Source organism: Hippopotamus amphibius, chromosome 17 (assembly GCF_030028045.1).
Source record: "Hippopotamus amphibius kiboko isolate mHipAmp2 chromosome 17, mHipAmp2.hap2, whole genome shotgun sequence".
Classification (NCBI taxonomy): domain Eukaryota; kingdom Metazoa; phylum Chordata; class Mammalia; order Artiodactyla; family Hippopotamidae; genus Hippopotamus; species Hippopotamus amphibius.
This window is the reverse complement of record NC_080202.1, coordinates 14005935-14023611: the sequence shown is the minus strand read 5'-3', so window position 1 is coordinate 14023611 and position 17677 is coordinate 14005935. Positions and strand designations below refer to the sequence as shown.

General features: G+C 41.4%; 1 protein-coding gene across 3 annotated transcripts in view; it reads left to right on the top strand.

Annotated features, from left to right (window-relative positions):
• The window catches only part of VPS53 (VPS53 subunit of GARP complex), a 131745-nt gene that overhangs the window by 5963 nt on the left and 108105 nt on the right, over positions 1-17677 (top strand). For all 3 annotated transcript variants that reach the window (XM_057715915.1, XM_057715914.1, XM_057715916.1), the window contains 2 exons: positions 2436-2485; positions 4196-4262. In XM_057715915.1, the coding sequence (XP_057571898.1) occupies positions 2436-2485; positions 4196-4262 (117 nt within the window). The remainder of the gene's footprint in view (positions 1-2435; positions 2486-4195; positions 4263-17677) is intronic.

The window sequence follows — 17677 nt, the reverse complement described above, 5'->3', positions numbered from 1 at the left end:
TGGGTCCCAGCAGAGATAGGCGAGGCAGGAACTGTGAGGCCCATTTTGCATCTGAGGCAATAGAAACTCAGGTTAAATAGCTTGCCCCGTAGCCTTTCCGCAGGCCGGCAGGGGCAGAGCTGTGCTTGGCCCTGCAGCAGCTCAGCTCCTCTTACCACGGTGGTGATTGATCCCCAGTCTGCTTTTGAAATAACAGACTTGGCAGAGGATTCCTGGATTAAAATACCTTCTCTTTTCTGAGATTCATCTTTACCTCAGTCTCTTCTTGGATTTCTGAAGTTTCTAAGTAACCTTTGACTTGGTCAGAACAGATGTGAACGGCCCCATCTGGCATCTCAAACACCTGTGACCTGGTTCTCTCTTGCTCTTTTTTTTTTTCCCCCCAAAGAAATGTTTTAATACATATATTAGGGCTTCCTAGGTGGCACAGTGGTTAAGAATCCGCCTGCCAATGCAGAGGTCACGGGTTCGATCGCAGCTCCAGAAAGATCCCACATGCCGCGGAGCAAATAAGCCCGTGTGCCAAAAACAAAACAAAACATATATTAATATATTTGTTTTGTTGTATTATTTTTTTAAACTTTTCTCCCTTTCTTTCTTTTCCTTCCTTCCTTTCTTTCTTTTTAAATTTGTATCAATAGTTGCCAGACTGGCCAGTCTATTTAAATTTATTTCTTTCATTGTGGTAACATTGGTTTATAACATCATGTAAGTTTCACGTGTGCAATGTTGAATTTCTACTTCTGTGTGCTTCCCACAAATTTGGTTTCTGTCACCATATAGTTGATCCCCTTTACCCATTTTGCTCCCCCCACCCCAGCTCTTTCCCCTCTGGTAACCACTACGCTGTTCTCTGTATCTACCTGTTCATTTTCATTTGGCTTGTTCATTTTCTGTTTGTTTGTTTGTTTGCTTTTTATATTTCACATATGAGTGAAATCATACGGTAATTGTGTTTTTCTGTCTGACTTATTTTCCTTAACATAATATCCTCAAGATCCATCCATCTTGTCATAAATGATAAGATTTCATCTTGTTTTATGTGACCTGGTTCTCTTATCAGACCTGCACCTGGGAGGCTCCTACCTCTTCCTGCCAGCACAGGTTGCCGGTAGCAATTTGTAAGCACAATTCCTGCATCACCCCCAATTCCTTCAGAGGTGAAATATCAATCGGGGGAGAGGGAAAGAAGACTTATAAAATTATATTTTGAAAACTTCAGTGAAAATGGTGCTATAAAATTATACTATGTCTATTCCATTAGGGGGCACCCTTTCCTCATGTTTTCAACTCAATTGGTACTAGTCCATTTGTTTTTGCTGTCATTGTCTTAGAAATGGAAATAACTTTATTATAATTGCAACTGCATTGCATTGTCAATATGGAACAGTTAGGAAATACTTATAGGTATAAAGGACAAAAACCTTAAAATCCCTCTTTTTCATAAATTACAACTACCACTACCGATTTCAGAGGTTACAGCTACTAATATAGACTCTAACTACTAGTGTTTATCCTTCCAGACTTTTTTCTAATGCACCTAGATGCTTAGGAAAAAATACAGTTATGTATTTATTGACATATAACATAATGTGGAGGAGTACACAGATCCTAAATATACAATTTGATGAATTTTCACCAAATGATTAAAGCCATGTAACCACGACCCAGACCAAGGAATAAAACCTTAATAAAACCTATTCTCATAGCCCCTTCTTGCCCCTCCCAGCCACTACCTCCCCCAAAGGTAACCACTATCCTGGCTTCTAACGCAGGACAATAGTTTTGCTCACTTTTGAACTATATGAATGGAATCATACAGTACATGCTCTTGTCTCTAGTGTGTGTGTGTGTGTGTGTGTGTGTGTGTGTGCAACGTTATGTTAGATTCATTCATGTTGTTGTCCATTGGAATCATTCATTTTTGTGGCCCTGAGGATTTTGCTGTATGAATTTGAAGAGCTACGCAGTAACTTTAGGCTTTGTGGGTTATTCAGTCTCTGTTGCAGCTACTCAACTCTGTAGCTCAAAGGCAGCTGTCGATAATATGTAAACAAATGGGCATGACTGTTTTCCAGTAAACTTTATTTACAAAAAATAGATTCCAGGCTGGATTTTGCAGTTGTTGCCAACTGCCACTATGCTTTTCTTTTTTTTTTTTAACCCCCACCAGCCACACTGCGTGGCTTGCGGGATCTTAGTTCCCCAACTAGGGATTGAACCCATGCCCCCTGCAGTGGAAGCACAGAGTCCTAAGCACTGGACAACCAGGGAATTCCCTATAGTTTGTTTTTTTTTTTTTAAGTAAAAATTGTATCATACTGTATGATTAGTTTCTCTGAGATGCCATAAATAGCCGTTACAGTTCATTTCTTTGTGAAAGAGGAATTCCAGGACGTGAAATAATAGGAGGCACTTTTCCTTCTTTATTGTAGTCTCTGGCGAACATCGATGACGTTGTGAACAAAATTAGACTGAAAATAAGGTAAGTCACAGCGTGTGATTATTAATAATTAATGAAATTATGCTGTTCACATAGTTAATCACATTCTGGATCACACTTCTCTGTGAGGACACTGAAATCTCAAGTTTGCTGTAAATGGCAATTTAAAAAAAAAAAAAGTTCTTTTTTCTGGGTTTCCATTTGAGCCTTGTGGCAAAGAACTTGATTCTTTGATCAGTCTTCAATTATTTATATTAAAAAAAGGAAGCAAACTAATAATAATAATAAAGAGTTCTGACAAAACTTAAAAAAAAAAAAAGGAAGCAATCTGTAACAGGCTATTCAAAACAGTTGATAATAAAAGGAGGCAAAAGCATTTCTGCTATATTTTTAGTTGCTTTATTTCTCTAGCAGAATTACCCCCCTCCTTTTCTTTTCTTTTGTATTTCCAAGGCTTAGATATGAAGATGGGCTTATATATGTATCCCTTGGCCATGTATCAGCTAACAATGTGGTCATATCTGCTGGTTGGCATGGGTCGTGGCCCAGGACTAAACATTGTGATTAATCTAGGATGTCTAGGGCCGTCGTCAGATGTCCTTTCTGCCAAATAGCCTTATTCTGGCTTATCCATGTCTGAATTTCCAGTTTTGGCACATGGTAGATACTCAGTCAGAGTTAGTTTGTTGAAAGTATTATTGTAATGGTTGATGTTATTACTTGAAATATAGCTTTTTGTTGTTGTTTTTGCTTTTTTTAACTTTCGATGAGGAGAAAGCCTTCATTTTGAATCCAGGAGATGATTTTTTTCCCTGATAACCTCTGGGTTTTTAGGTGACGACCTCTGCCTTTAATGTTTTGTTCAGTTGGGTGCCTTAAGAATTGCAAAGAAGGGACTTTCCTGGTGGCACGCAGTGGTTAAGAATCTGCCTGCCAATGCAGGGAACATGGGTTCAATCCCTGGTCCAGGAAGATCCCACATACCGCGGAGCAACTAAGCCCGTGTGCCACAACTACTGAGCCTGCGCTCTAGAGCCCACGAGGCACAACTACTGAGCCCACGTGCCACTACTACTGAAGCCCGCCCGCCTAGAGCCCGTGCTCCGCAACAAGAGAAGCCACCACAATGAGAAGCCCGCGCACCACAACGAAGAGTAGCCCCTGCTCGCCACAACTAGAGAAAGCCCTTGCAGCAACAAAGACCCATCACAGCCAAAAATAAATAATGAAATAAATTTATTAAAAAGAAAAAGTGCAAAGAAGCCTGTTGATTGTTTCAGTGGTCTTTAGCTGTAACAATTCTAGTAGAGACTGCAAAGTTGTCCAGGGTTTGCACAGAAAAGGAAAATTCCCTGATGATCCAAAAATGACTTGTGAGCCAGTTATTTTCAGCTGTTTCCCACCATACCTTTAATGGATTCTTCAAATGAAAAATGAAATTGGTATGACTTTCTCTGGCTGAGGTGCCATTCAACGGCTGCTGTTAAGCTGCAGGAGAAGGAGGATGTGGGGACCACAGATCTGCCTCCTGCGATCCGGACTCCTACACAACTGGTGCTGCCCCCTCACTGGGGTCCAAGGCCTTGGTCTTCCTTATATCATCCAGACTTCTTTGTGTTTTTTTTGTTTTTTTTCTGAATAAGTAGCTGCAATCTGCAGGCATTGATGGATGTTACTAACTTTTTTTCTTTTGGTCAACCTGGCATTGAGAGTATTTTACTGATTTGTATCCTTTAACTTTTTTTTTGCTAGGAGACTGGATGACAACATTCGAACTGTCGTAAGAGGTCAAACAAATGTGGGGCAGGACGGCCGGCAAGTAAGTAACTTATTCCTCTATATCAACTATATCCGTTGATTTCTTCAAGACCCCACAACCAAGTGACCAAGATATTGATCTGCCTGCTTACAGAGTACTCCCTTAACTGATCTGTCCCGTTCGCATCAGGAAACTTGCATGACTTGTCCCAGTAGTAGCAGGGGTAGGCTGCCCAGACCAGCCATGAGCTGTCACTCAGCATCCCTTGGACCAGAGGCATATATTGTATGTAGCACAGCTCACCCAGAGCCAGGGTGAAATGCACGCCAAAATGAGAAAACCGAATTTTCCTTGTCTTTCCCCTTAGTGTCAGACATCTCTGAGCCCTCCTTTGTTTTGTATGCTGTAGCCCAACAAGGTTGCTGCTTTTATCCATCAGCTAAGGTGTTGGGATTTTGATATTACTTTTGTTGCTGCAAAAGATAGCAGTAACCTTTGTGTTAAAAGACACTATCAACAGGTAAAGGCAACCTACAGAATGGGAAAAAATATTTGCCAGTGATATATCTGATAAGGGATTTAATATCCAGAATGTATAGAGAACTCCTAAAATTCAACAACAAAAAAGCAAACAACCTGATTAAAAAATGGGCAAAGGACTTGAATGGTCATTTCTCCAAAGACGATATATGAATGACCACTGAGCACATGAAAAGATGCTCAGTATTACTAATCATTAGGAAAATGCAGATTGAAAGTACAGTGAGATACCACCTCACACCCATTAGGATGGCTACTATCAGAAAACAACAAGTCTTGGCAAAGATGTGAAGAAATTGAAATGCTTGTGCACTGCTGGTGGGAATATAAAATGGCATAGGTGCTGTGCAAAACAATACAGTGGTTCCTCAAAAAATTAAAAATAGAATTATCATATGATCCAGCAATTCTGCTTCTGGGTGTATAACCAAGAGAATTGCAGGCAGGGTCTTGGAGACATATCTGGTACACCCATGCTCATAGCAACGTTATTCACAATAGCTAAAACTTGGAAGTGACCAGGTGTCCATTGACAGATGTATGGATAAGCAAAATATGGCCTCTACATAAATAGAATATTATTCAGCCTTAAAAAGGAAAGAAATTCTGACATCTGCTCCAGCACAGATGAACCTTGAGGACATTATGCTAAATGAAATAAGCCAGTCACAAAGAGACAAATATTGGATAATTCCACTTACGTGAGGTACTTAGAGCAGTGAAAATCATAAAGACAGATGGTATAATGGTGGCTGCCAGGGGCTGGGGGAGAACGGGGAGTTAGTATTTAATAGGCCTAGAGTTTCAGTTTTACAAGATGAATTATGAGAATAGATGGTGGTGATGGTTGCACAACAGTGTCAGTGAAACTGTACAATAAAAAATGGTTAAGATGGTAAATTTTATGTTATATGTATTTTACCTCAATAAAAAGTTTTTTGAAATCAAAATGGAAGTAAAGTTGATATATTGCAAAAAAAAAAAAAAAGTAGTAACCTGACACAGCTGTAATTCCTCGTACCTAGCTTTGTTGCCAAGCAAGTAACTGTCGATTCATTTCAAAGTTTTATAGTTCTTTTTGGATTTAGCTAAGGAGGGCTGTTGGAAGGGGATGAAGGGGAGAAGCAGTGTATGGGGAGGAGGTGTTCTTCAGTGATTGAGGGGCCAGACGTTATCTGTTAATCATTTTCCTTTTCGTTTGGATTCTCGTCTTCTGCTTAGACATCCTATTTCAGAATTGCTGTCATAACAGAAGTGCTGATCATGCCCCGTCTAGTCTTCTCTTACAGTGTCCGGCCCGCCCTCTTCAACACTAATTCAATTAGGTTGGCTGTGTGCGTCTCTCAATCCTGTTATTTGTCCTTTTTTGACATTGTTTAGTATACATCCGAGTGTTTTTAAATGTTCATTATGCTGCCCAGATTTTTGGGGGTGTGGCGTGTAATCCTATGGTCTCTCACATTCCTGTTTCCTCTAGTGGCTCGCAGGTGTTATAAATCTCTCTCTTTTTCTCTCACATTTTTCGTTTTATCTGCTTCTCGATTTTTCCTTCATTTTAGGACTCTCTTTTCCTTTTACTCATCACCTTCCGTTGGCCTGTTTGTGAGTCCTCCTTGTTCTCATCATCAGTATTTGTGTGTAGACATCTTGGTTTCCTGAAACTGATCCTACTTCCTGGTCTTGCTCCGTTCTCAGTCCTTATTGCTTTGCTTTTTGTCTGTTTAGGTTTCTCCCTTGAAGCGTCACCTCTCTGGCAGGTGAAGCCCGTGTAAATGGGGCCCTTAGACGTAACAAAAAGTAACAGGGTAGCCGGCCAACACTCCAGCCTCATTCTGCTCTTTTCGCTGTTTGATATACGTCTGGTCATGTCATCCACCTCTTCAGAAACCCCAGTTGCCTTTCTACCAACTTAAATCCAAGTTCCTTTCCATGGCATTCAAGGCCTCAATCTACCTTTCCAATTTTGTCTCCTGCTGTGATCCATCCACACTGAATGCCTAGTGTTCTCCCAAGCATGCCCTGTGCTTTCTGGACCTATGCTTACGTTCTTCTTTTTGCCTTAAATTCTCTCTCTCCTCTTTTTTTTTTTTCCCAATAGCTTCATTTCAAAATTTTCCCCAGCTCAAATACCACTTCTTTTATGAAATTTTCTGTTCGACTCAATGGGATATACCAAATAAATCAGAATTTTAGAAACTGAAGGGACTTGGAACTCATCTGGTCCACTCCTTTCGCTTCACAGATGAGAAAATCCATCCCAGCATCCATCAGTTAGATGTACAGTCTTTCTGCCCACAAACTCCCACAGCCCTGCACCTGAGCTTTTCATTTGGCTTTCATGATATGCTTTGACTTACCAGTGAACACCTCTTGTTCCTCTGACTCGTGTATCAGTTCCTTGAGGCAAAAGCTGTATCTTCCTCATCTTGGCATTCCTCAGAACACACAGTCCACCTGCAATAACATTTTATTCTACTGTGTTGAGTGTTAGGTCTGTGGGAGAGTATTTATTATTTGTAAATAAACAAAAGCCCTCTCCCATAAAACATCGTTTTGGTCAGTGTGTGTGTCCCTTTAAAGATGCTTCAAGCTCGATTTGTGTGTGACTAGTCCCAGCTTACTACCATTTGAAATAGTAACACTGCTGTTCAGTGTTTTTCCGCCTAAATTTAGAAAGGCTCGCTAGAAACCTTGAAATACTTCAGGGAGTCTCAGGTATTTACAATTCCAAGAGTGTGGAAATAAAGTGAGTGATTCATCAGGACTTTTTGTTGGGTCACGCTGTGTAGATATATATATCTTTTAGTTATTTATGTTTTAACCTGTGGTCACAAACGAGCGGTATTGGAGAGGCAGGCCCAGAATTAGACAGCCTGGAGGAACGTCAGCCCTCTCCACCTTCACATATTAATAGGTTACAGGTTGCTGCAGCAAGGCAGGTCATATTTCAGAGAGCAAGACCACATTTTCAAGAATGTTTAGATAGCATTTCGATCTGTGATGGAATTTTGTATTCGTCTCCTTAGAATCCAGACAGAAAGGAAGCCCAGAAGAAGTAATTGCTTTTCCTGTCATCTCCTCCATCTGTGTTTTCCAACAGTTTGTAATGCAAGCTGAAGGGGAGACTTTTTTTTTTTTTCCAGGGAGCTTTTGAGTCCTATCCTTGTCAACTCCTAGGGGTGAGAGCCTTGCTATCCAGCCCCGCTGGCCGGTGGTTTGCTGAAGAGAGACTCCACTTGACTGGCACGGACTCGGGAGAATTATGGATATTCCAAAATACTGAGTTTTATAGGTCAAGAGGCCCCAGGTTCCCCTCTTCCCTGGAACAGAGGAAAAGTTTGCTTTCAGAACTTGTTTCCGAATCTTCTGGGGAACAACTCAGAAGGGGAGAGCAGTAATATGGACAAAAGGAAGTTTTCCTTTTATACATTTCATCTTGATTGTGTGCACCCAGAACAGATACGCTTTGTAATCTGTGTAAATAAGGGGAAGGTGTTGACTTCACATTCGTAGTGTCTTAAGAGACACCTTTAGCAGAAAAGTTCTTTTTGGAAAGCAGTGTTTCTGACTCAAAAATTACTCGTGGAGAGGGAGTGATTTAGAAATTGAAGACACCGTGAGGCAGTTTCTTTAGTTTCCCGAAATTTCTGAAACACCGGCCGTCTGGTTAGCCCTCTGCCCCACATTTTGGAGAGCCTTCGACGTCTGCCACCTCCTACGTGGGCGGACTTGAAGTGGTCTAGTCCGTGACCTTTACTAACCAGAATGTGGTGCTCACACAAAGTTAATGCAGCACAGAATTCTCCCCATTTCTGTCTGTTGAAATCATCAGGCAAAAGCTTTAATTAAATGCCCACATGTTTGAAACTTTGTGGATGAGATGAGTCAGTTCAGTAAGTACACGAGCTGATATGCCTTGCAACTTACGCAGCTTCCCAAGAATTAAAATGGACAGCTTGAACGGAGGTAGAAAGAGAGGCAAACAGAGGAGTGAGAAGAAGAAAAAGTTGGCACGTGAAATTTCAAGAGTGGCCAGACCTTGATCAATTCCCCAGTCAGCTCACTGAGAATCGCCAAGAGAGCATCAGTCCCGGGGCTTCCTTCCTGGGCTGCCTTTCTGTCTTGTGTGGAGCTTGGCTGTAATGTAACTGTTGCATCAGAGCAAGACTAAGGTTTGGGAGAGGAAGAAAATTGTTCTCGTCATCTTCAACTCTGCTCACTAAAACTTCGATTCGGAAGAAGCGTTAGGTAATTGTAGAACCATCTCCCACCCAGTTCAAGAATCCTTTCTATCATGTCTCTGACATTTCATTAGCCTGTTTCTGCTTGAATTCTTGCAACGATGGGGAACTCACTTCTCTTTTGTTCCACAGGACTGTCTGTTCCAGTTTTGTACAGCTTTACTTGTAAGAAACTTCTCTTTCTTACACTGAATTGAAATGGTAAAATAGACCTCACTGTTAACTTCTTCACTGATCTTAGTTCTGCCAGCCGGACAGGTGTAGACCTAATCCCTTTCCCTTATCATAGCTTCCGAAATTAAAAATGAATATTATGTTCCTTCCCGAGCGTTCCTTTTCCTAGGCTGACCGCTCTTAGTTTCTTCAGCTTTACGATATGATTTCCAGATCCTTTATCATCCTGGTTGCCTTGCAGTCTGTCAGCATCCCTCCTGGCCATGGGTAGACATACTGTGTGAACCCACAGTGGGACACTTTACCTCCTTGTTCTAGACTGGGCTTGTTAACTGGGGAACTGGGAGTTCTGCGGGGGTGTTGGGGGGGGGCTTTCAACTCCCAGAAATCAATTGTAAATTTTTATATGGATAGACATATGTCTGGATAGAAGACTCATTAATTTCTGTAGATTCTCTAAGGAGTCTGTGACTTTTCAAAAGTTAAGGGCCACTGATCTCAACATGGTTCTTCTGTTACCATGGATTGGGTGAAATTTTTGGCAGCTGTATCATACCGCGGGCCTCTCCTGAGCCGTCAGTTATCTGAAACTCCCAGATCAAGAGTTGCGAACACATGCCCATAGAACTAAGAAAGTCACCCAAATGACTTTGGCAGGCCAGTACTCATCCGGGTGCATCCACTGGGAGAGTGGATGCCCTGTCTGAAGGGGACAGCCACAGCTCATTCCTCACCCACCGTTGTCATGTCTGAACACAGACGTGGAGTTGCCAGATCTATCAGTTTTTCAAGAGAAGCCGGCATTTCGGATTTTTACGTGACTCTCCCTGACTTTTAAACGTTGGCTTGGTGTTTTTCACAAATACTGCAAAGGCCAAACAAAACACATCTGTGGGCCAACGGTTTGCAATATCTGCAATATTTTTTATCATACGAGCTGCTTTTAAACTCTCCCCTCTTCTGTTTGTTTAAGGGATCCTTTGAAATTAAGCGCTTGTCTTCATGTGTCTCAGCCTTGGTTTCATCTTTTCAGTTCTGCCTGATTGTTCCAGCCTGTTGAGACCTTTTGGAATCTTGATGACCTTCCCATTTATCATGAGTGGATTTGCCAGATGGGACTTCTATGTCTTCATTCAAGTTACAGATGAAAAGGTTGACCAGGATGGGTTCAGAGCCATGTGGCATGCTATTAGAGACTTCTCATTTTTCTCTTCTTATCCTCATTTTTGTACAAAGTGCCCAGCCCAGGAGACAAAGGATTTTTTTTCCTGTCTTCGGTATCTGTCCAGGGCCGTGTTTCTTAGTTTTTCCATGTTCTTCATTTTCCTCAGAAAAGGAGGCTAATCATACTTGCCTTCTTCTCTTTACGTAGAGATACCGTAAAAATTTGTTAACTAAATCAGCAAAGCATGTTGCCTTCCAAGGAGAAAGTATTCTTTGCTTTTCAGCCATAAAATTAGCATATCATCTGATTCAGGCCTTAGAGCAAAGTATGCTCTCCAAGACCCTGAACTAGGTCGGTGGTGGGACTTCACAGGACAGCACTGATCTTCCTCACGTGGGATTATCACTTCATAATTGTCAGCTCTCTTGCTAGATGGGCTTGAATCTTCCCCTCCATCATTTCAAATATATCCTTTCTCTCATCTTCTCTTTGGGAGGAAAATGAAGCCCATCGATAGAAGAAAATAAATGGCACTTAGTAGTAAAGGGACCATAAATAGTTTGGGGAGGAAAAAAAAAAAAAGACAACCATCCTTTGCTTCCTCCTACTGAAACATACTAAATCTAAAGCAAGTGAGCTTTTTAAAGTATAGGCTCAAGTTTTTCCATTTTGGGACTTCCCTGGTGGTCCAGTGATTAAGACTCCGCACTTCTACTGCAGGGCGTGCGGGTTCGATTCCTGGTCGGGGAACTAAGATCCCGCATCCCACATGTGTGGCACGGCCAAACAAAGATTAAAAAAAAAAAATTATTTTTTTTGCATTTGTGACTGAGGATGGTTAGGCATTTTTTTGGTTTCTTTTAAATTTTTTTAAAATTATATTTCTGATACTTTCTGCAGACAACACTGAACTTCAGCAGCTGCTAAGGTGTGAGAATGGCCTGGGAGTGCAGCACGCCCCGTGATGCAGTGGGGCAGTGCTAGAGCCGGGGTGTAGTTGAGTCTTTTGCAGGGACCGGTGTCCCTGGTTTTGACTGTGGCTCTGCACCATTCCCCAACCGGGATTTCTTCCATCTGGTGCAGAGGTCAGGGTTGGCTTGCCATTATTTGACAAGTTGCATCCAAGTGAATGGGTTCAGTTTCACCTGCTTCTAGCGCACTGTAGGCTGTAGTTGAGGCAAGGACTCGTAGAACGTCCAGTATCGAGCACGGCAGGGACTGGGTGCAGTCTTAGCACCACGATTCATCTTTTTTATTGCACATGAGCCTTTTTAGTGCTTTTGGGCAGAAGGATATGTCTGCTGCATATTAGAACCTTCTGCCATTTGTCCTCTAAGGTCTCTCATTTTTAGACAATCTGTAAGGAATCCAAACAGCTATCTTCTTTCCCCTCTGTGGACAGGATTGAGCGTTGTCTTTGAATTCTCTAAGGATCGGGCACTGTCCCTAATGTGACATTAGATGGCAGCCTGGTCAAATAGAAGAACCTGAGCCTTGGATTTAAAGCTCGGCTCCTGTCATTCTCTCTCTCTGTGACCTTGGACAAATTACTTAACTTCTCCAAGCCTCAGTTTCTTCATCTGGGACATGGAGATGATAATACCTACTTCAGGGCAGTGGAGATTCAAGTTAACTATTTAAAAACACCGAGCATAACATCAGGCTCAGTCGTCTTTAGTAAACGGCAGTAATACTGCTGCTGCTGGTTATGAGGTAACCATTGGAATATCCACGTTCCTAATCTGTGCACCCAGGCATTTCTCAAGTTCCTGTGGCTTTTCTGGCAGCTCCACTCCTTTCCATCCCTACCGCCCTGCTTTAAAGCGCCTGTAGGGTCCCTTGCTCTGGGAGCCTCCTTACTATCCCCCAGTGTGCTGTTCTTTGTGAGTGCAAATTGCAGCACAACTTACCCGAGGCCCAGAATTGTTGCATCAGGGGTGGTGAAAGGCTCTGTTCTCTTGTTCTGTCCTTAAGGCCTACCTTGGACATTTGCCAGGGCGGCCCCTCAGTGGATTAAAGCTTTTTTTTTTAATTGAAGTTGTATAGTTTATTTACAATGTTTTGTCAGTTTCTGGTATACAGCAAGATGACTCAGTTTTGTGTGTGTGTGTGTGTGTGTGTGTGTGTATTAGAGGACTGAGGCTTTTGGCAGGTGGGTTTGGGCAAGAGTGAAGGTTATCAGGGCTTCTGGCCTTTCCTACAGTGCTCGTTAATCCCCTCTTCCACATCTGTGCCCAAAGAGAGGCTCCTTCTGGTCTCCCCCTCTGCCTGCAGGTTTTCTCATGAGTACCTGCTACAGGTCTTGGGAGTGAGCCTGAGAGGGGTGCAAACTGCCTAAGGTGCAGTTCCCAGAGGTTCCACACCGTTGCACTAGCACCATACTTGGCCCTTAGCAATTTGTTAAAAACAGTAGTTGATTCCTTCCTGTCTGCTGGGATAGCATCTGCGTCTTCTTAGGCTCTGCCACATATGAGATGGTTCTTGGGTGTCCCCATCTCTTTTTGGATTTCTGGAGACTTGGTTGCCTTCAGCTCTCTGAAAAAGTTGTGATTTTGCTGTTTGTTTATTTTTTTCTCATTGTCAATGTAAAAGCAACACTCCAGCTTTCTGCATCCTGGGCAAAAGCACAACCGACCAATAATTTATTTTTATTTTTATTTTTTGTTTTTATTGGCTGCATTGGGTCTTCATTGCTGCGCATGGGTTTTCTGTAGTTGCGGAGAGCGGCAGCTACTCTTTAATTCAGTGTGCAAGCTTTTGCGGTGACTTCTCTTGTGGCAGAGCACGGGCTCTAGGCACGCGGGCTTCAGTAGTTGCGGTGTGTGGGCTTACTAGTTGTGGCACAGGGGCTTAGTTGCGGCATGTGGGATCTTCCTGAACCAGGGCTGGAAACTGTGTCCTCTGCATTGGCAGGCGGATTCTTAAGCACTGAGCCAGCAGGGAAGCCCCGACCAATGAATTTCAGTATAGCATAGTGTCAGAAGTTCAGTAATAATATTTCAGATTCCACACTGAAAGCAATCTTTAAGAATCTACCACTTTTTGGACTTCTCTGGTGGTCCAGAGGTTAAGACTCCATGTTCCCAATGTAGGAGGCCCAGGTTCGATCCCTGGTCAGGGAACTAGATCCCACATACATGCCACAACTAAAAGATCCCGCGTGCTACAACAAAATCCCACATGCCGCAACTAAGAGCTGGCGCAGCCAAATAAATAAATATTAAAAAAAAAAAAAAAGAATCTACCACTTTTCTTCAAAAAACCTTTAAGTAGAACTACCATATGATCCAGCAATTACACTCCTGAGTATATCCAAAGAAAACGAAAACACTAATTGGAAAGATACACGCGCCCCCAGTGTTCATAGCAGCATTATTTACAATAGCCAAGATATGGAAACAACCTAAGGTATCCATCAACAGATGCATGGATAAAGAAGATGTCAGATATATACATATGTGTATATATATATATGTGCACACACACACATATACACAATAGAATACTACTCAGCCCTGAAAAAGAATGAAAATTTGCCACTTGCAACAACATGGAAGATATTATACTTAGTATTTCTCTGACTTATTTCATTGTGTGTTACCACTTATATGTGGAATCTAAAAAATAAATGAATAAGTATAACAAAGCAGAAACAGACTCAGATATACTAGTTACCAGTGGGGAGAGAGAAGGGGAAGGGGCAAAATAGGGGTAAGGAATTAAGAGGTACAAACTATTGTGTGTAAAACAAATAAGCTGCAGAGATATAGCGTACAGCACAGGGAATATAGCCAATATTTCATAATAACTTTTAGTGGAATATAATCTATAAAATTTTCGAATCACTGTTATACACCTGAAAATAATATGATATTGTAAATCAATGATACTTCAATTAAAAAAATAAAAAAAAAGAATCTACCACTTTTCAAGTTTTGATGTAGTTTCAAAAAGGATTATTATCAAGTACGTAAAAAGGATGTTAAAATATTTCTTTCTTTTCTAACTACAAATCTGTGTGAAGCCAGATTTTCATCATATTTTTCGATTAAAACAACATATCACAACAGATTCAATACAGAAGGGTATATGAGAGTGCAGCTGGCATCTGTTAAAGCAGACCCCAAAGGTATTTGCAAAGGCACAGAAACAGTGCTGCTCTCTTGAAATTTGTGGGAAATATAGTTATTTTTCATAAAAACATGTTATTTATGTTAACATGTAATGGATTTATTATTGTTATTTTTAAATGGATTAATAGATAAATATTTTTTAAACTTCTCAGTTTTAGTTTCCAATATGGTATGTATCCATAGCTATAACCCACATAAACAAAATCTCTTTGGGGCCCTCAGTAATTTCCAAGAGTATAAAGGGATCCTGGGATAAAAATTTTTAGAAATGCTCTTTCTGAATAATATTTCAGTGTTTGAAAAGTAGGAATGGCAGGCAGTTTGTTCTTTTTTAAAAGTATATATTCATTTATTATTTATTATTTAGGCTGCACTGGGTCTTAGTTGCAGCATACAGGGTCTTTGTTGTGGCATGCAGACTCTTAGTTGCAGCATTTGGACTCTTAGTTGCAGCATGTGAACTCTTAGTTGCGGCATGCATATGGGATCTTCCCTGACCAGGGATCAAACCCGGGCCCCCTGCAAAGGGAGTGCAGAGTCTTACTTACTGGACCACAGGGAAGTCCCAGTTCTTGATTTTAGTGACAGCAACTCTAGTTAGTGTATTTGTTCATTTGCTCCTACAGAAAGTCAGTGCTTTTTCCATGCTGGGCTCCGTTCTAGGTACTGGGGATAATGGAGTAAACAGAGCAAAGACCCTTCTCTTCTAGAGCTGACACCAAGTATGATGTTCTCTCATTTCCAAATTCTCTATTAAGGACTTACCCTCATGATCTTGGTTCATTAATCCCGTTTGCCAGAAAAGAGATGTGAATTTTATCATATGTCTTTCCATCTTCCTCTGATAAGAGCATATTTTTTTTCCATTTGATGATTTGCTTAGTTTTGTTTTGTTTTTAATATTTAACCCCCCTTAAATACTTGCTGGGTCATAGTGTATCGTCCTTTTGATGTATTGTTGAACTCTGGTATGTTTGTGTGGGATTTTCATTCCTGTTAAAAAACTTTGTTCCTTTTTCAAAGCTGAGTAATATTCCACTGCATGTATGTGGGTGAGTAAAAACTTATCTGCACTCTGGCTGTAGAATTTACTTTAATTAGCTTTTAGAAAAGACAGATACATCATTTTTCGACACAATCTCCTTGCTTTTCAATATGCTTTGTCCATCTGTCAACAAGCGTTTGTATTCCTGCATTAAAAAATGTTTTAGGCTGAGCTGCAAGCCATGAATGCACTACTGTCTTCATTTCTTCATCAGAAGTGACTCTTTGTCCTCATAGGGCTGCTTTCAGGGAACCAAACAGGCGAAAGTCCGATGGAACAAGATCAAAACTATAGGGAGGATGTTTTAACACCTCAAAACAAAGTTTTTGCAGAGTGTCAACAGTGTGGGCAGAAGTATACAGATGTGCATTGTCATGCAAGATCACAGTGCTGTTGGATAGCAGTCCTCTGCGTTTAATCCAGAGTTTAGGCTTCAGCTCTTCAATAAGCATCTCACTGTAACACGCATCATTGATTGTTGAAGCTTTTTCCTGACAGTGTTCCAATAGCGGCCCTTGAGAATCCCAGAAAACTGTAAGCATCAATTTTCCAGCTGATGGTTGACTTTTTTTTTTTTAATTATTTAATTGGCTGTGTTGGGTCTTTTTCTGCTGTGCGCAGGCTTTCTTTGGTTGCGGTGAGTGGGGGCTACTCTTCATTGTGGTGCGTGGGTTCCTCATTGCCATGGCTTCTCTTGTTGCAGAGCACGGGCTCTAGGCGCATGGGCTTCAGTAGTTGCAGCACGTGGGCTCAGTAGTTGTGGCGCACGGGCTTAGTTGCTCCACGGCATGTGGGATCTTCCTGGAGCAGGGCTCGAACCCGTGTCCCCTGCATTGGCAGGCGGATTCTTAACCACTGCGCCACCTAGGAAGCCCTGATGGTTGACTTTTGAACTTTATATTGGTTGGCGATTGAGGATGTTTCCATTCCACACTCTGCCATTTACTCTTAGGCTCGTAGTGATGAATCCATGCCTCGTTTCCAGTGATGATTCTCTTTCAGAAACTTTCACCTTCCTTAGAGGATCGGTCCAAATTTTGTTTGCAGATACCCACACGCTTCTGTTCATGCTCTTCCATGAGTTGTTTTGGTACCCATCTCGCGCAGACTTTTCGAAACCTACGTCTGTCATGGATTACTTCGTTTTGAGGTGTTAAAGCATCCTCCCTATAGTCCTAGTCTTGTTTCATCAGACTTTCACCTGTTTGGTCCCCTGAAAGCAGCCCTACGAGGATGAAGATTCACTTCTGATGAAGAATCGAAGACAGTGGTGCATTCGTGGCTTGCAGCTCAGCCCAAGACATTTTTTAATGCGGGAATATGAAAGCTTGTTGACAGATGGACAAAGCATATTGAAAAGCAAGGAGATTGTGTCAAAAAATGATGTATTTGTCTTTTCTAAAAGCTAATTAAAGTAAATTCTACAGCCAGAGTGCAGATAATTTTTGACTCACCCTTGTATATACCACGTTTTGTTTATCCATTCATATGTTCTTGGGCGTGAACAAAGCTGTAATGAACACACATACAAATACCTGAGTCCCTGCTTTCAGTTCCTTTTAGTATAAACCTAGGTGTGGGATGGCTGGATCATATGGTAATTTTTAATCATTTCAATATTTAATCTCTGGGAACATTTTTTTCCATATTGTTCTGAATTTTAATATATTTTTCCTCTAGACAAGAATGTGTTCCTGTTTTGTCTTCATTTAATGCATACATATGATGTGTTTCAGATTAGTTATAGGCTTAAGTTTTTGTGTTCAGTACCTAATAATGCTGCCGCCCTCTCCAGAAAAGAAAACTACCGTGATGATTTCTTTTAGTTAGCATGTCCAGTAGTTGGACTGTTTTCTTCCTGACCTTAGAAACACATCAAGTCCCACTTGTGTGCTACATGGTTATTGAAAATGGTTTTAGGAAAATAGTATTGCCAAGAAGGAACACTGAAGTTTATTATTCTTCCGAGCCATCTCCGTGTAAATTGGCATTCTTCAGGAGCCAAGAGAGAAGGTCAAGCATAACTTTTGCCATCTGCTTGTTTCCGTGTTCAGGGCAGTCACAAGTTTAAACGAGAGTCTGTCCATCTAAAGAGGAAAACGCCATTCATCACGATTGTAGCTGCTCTGGCTATTACCCAGGTTACTCTTGCTTTTGACTGCTAGTTGTTAGTGATA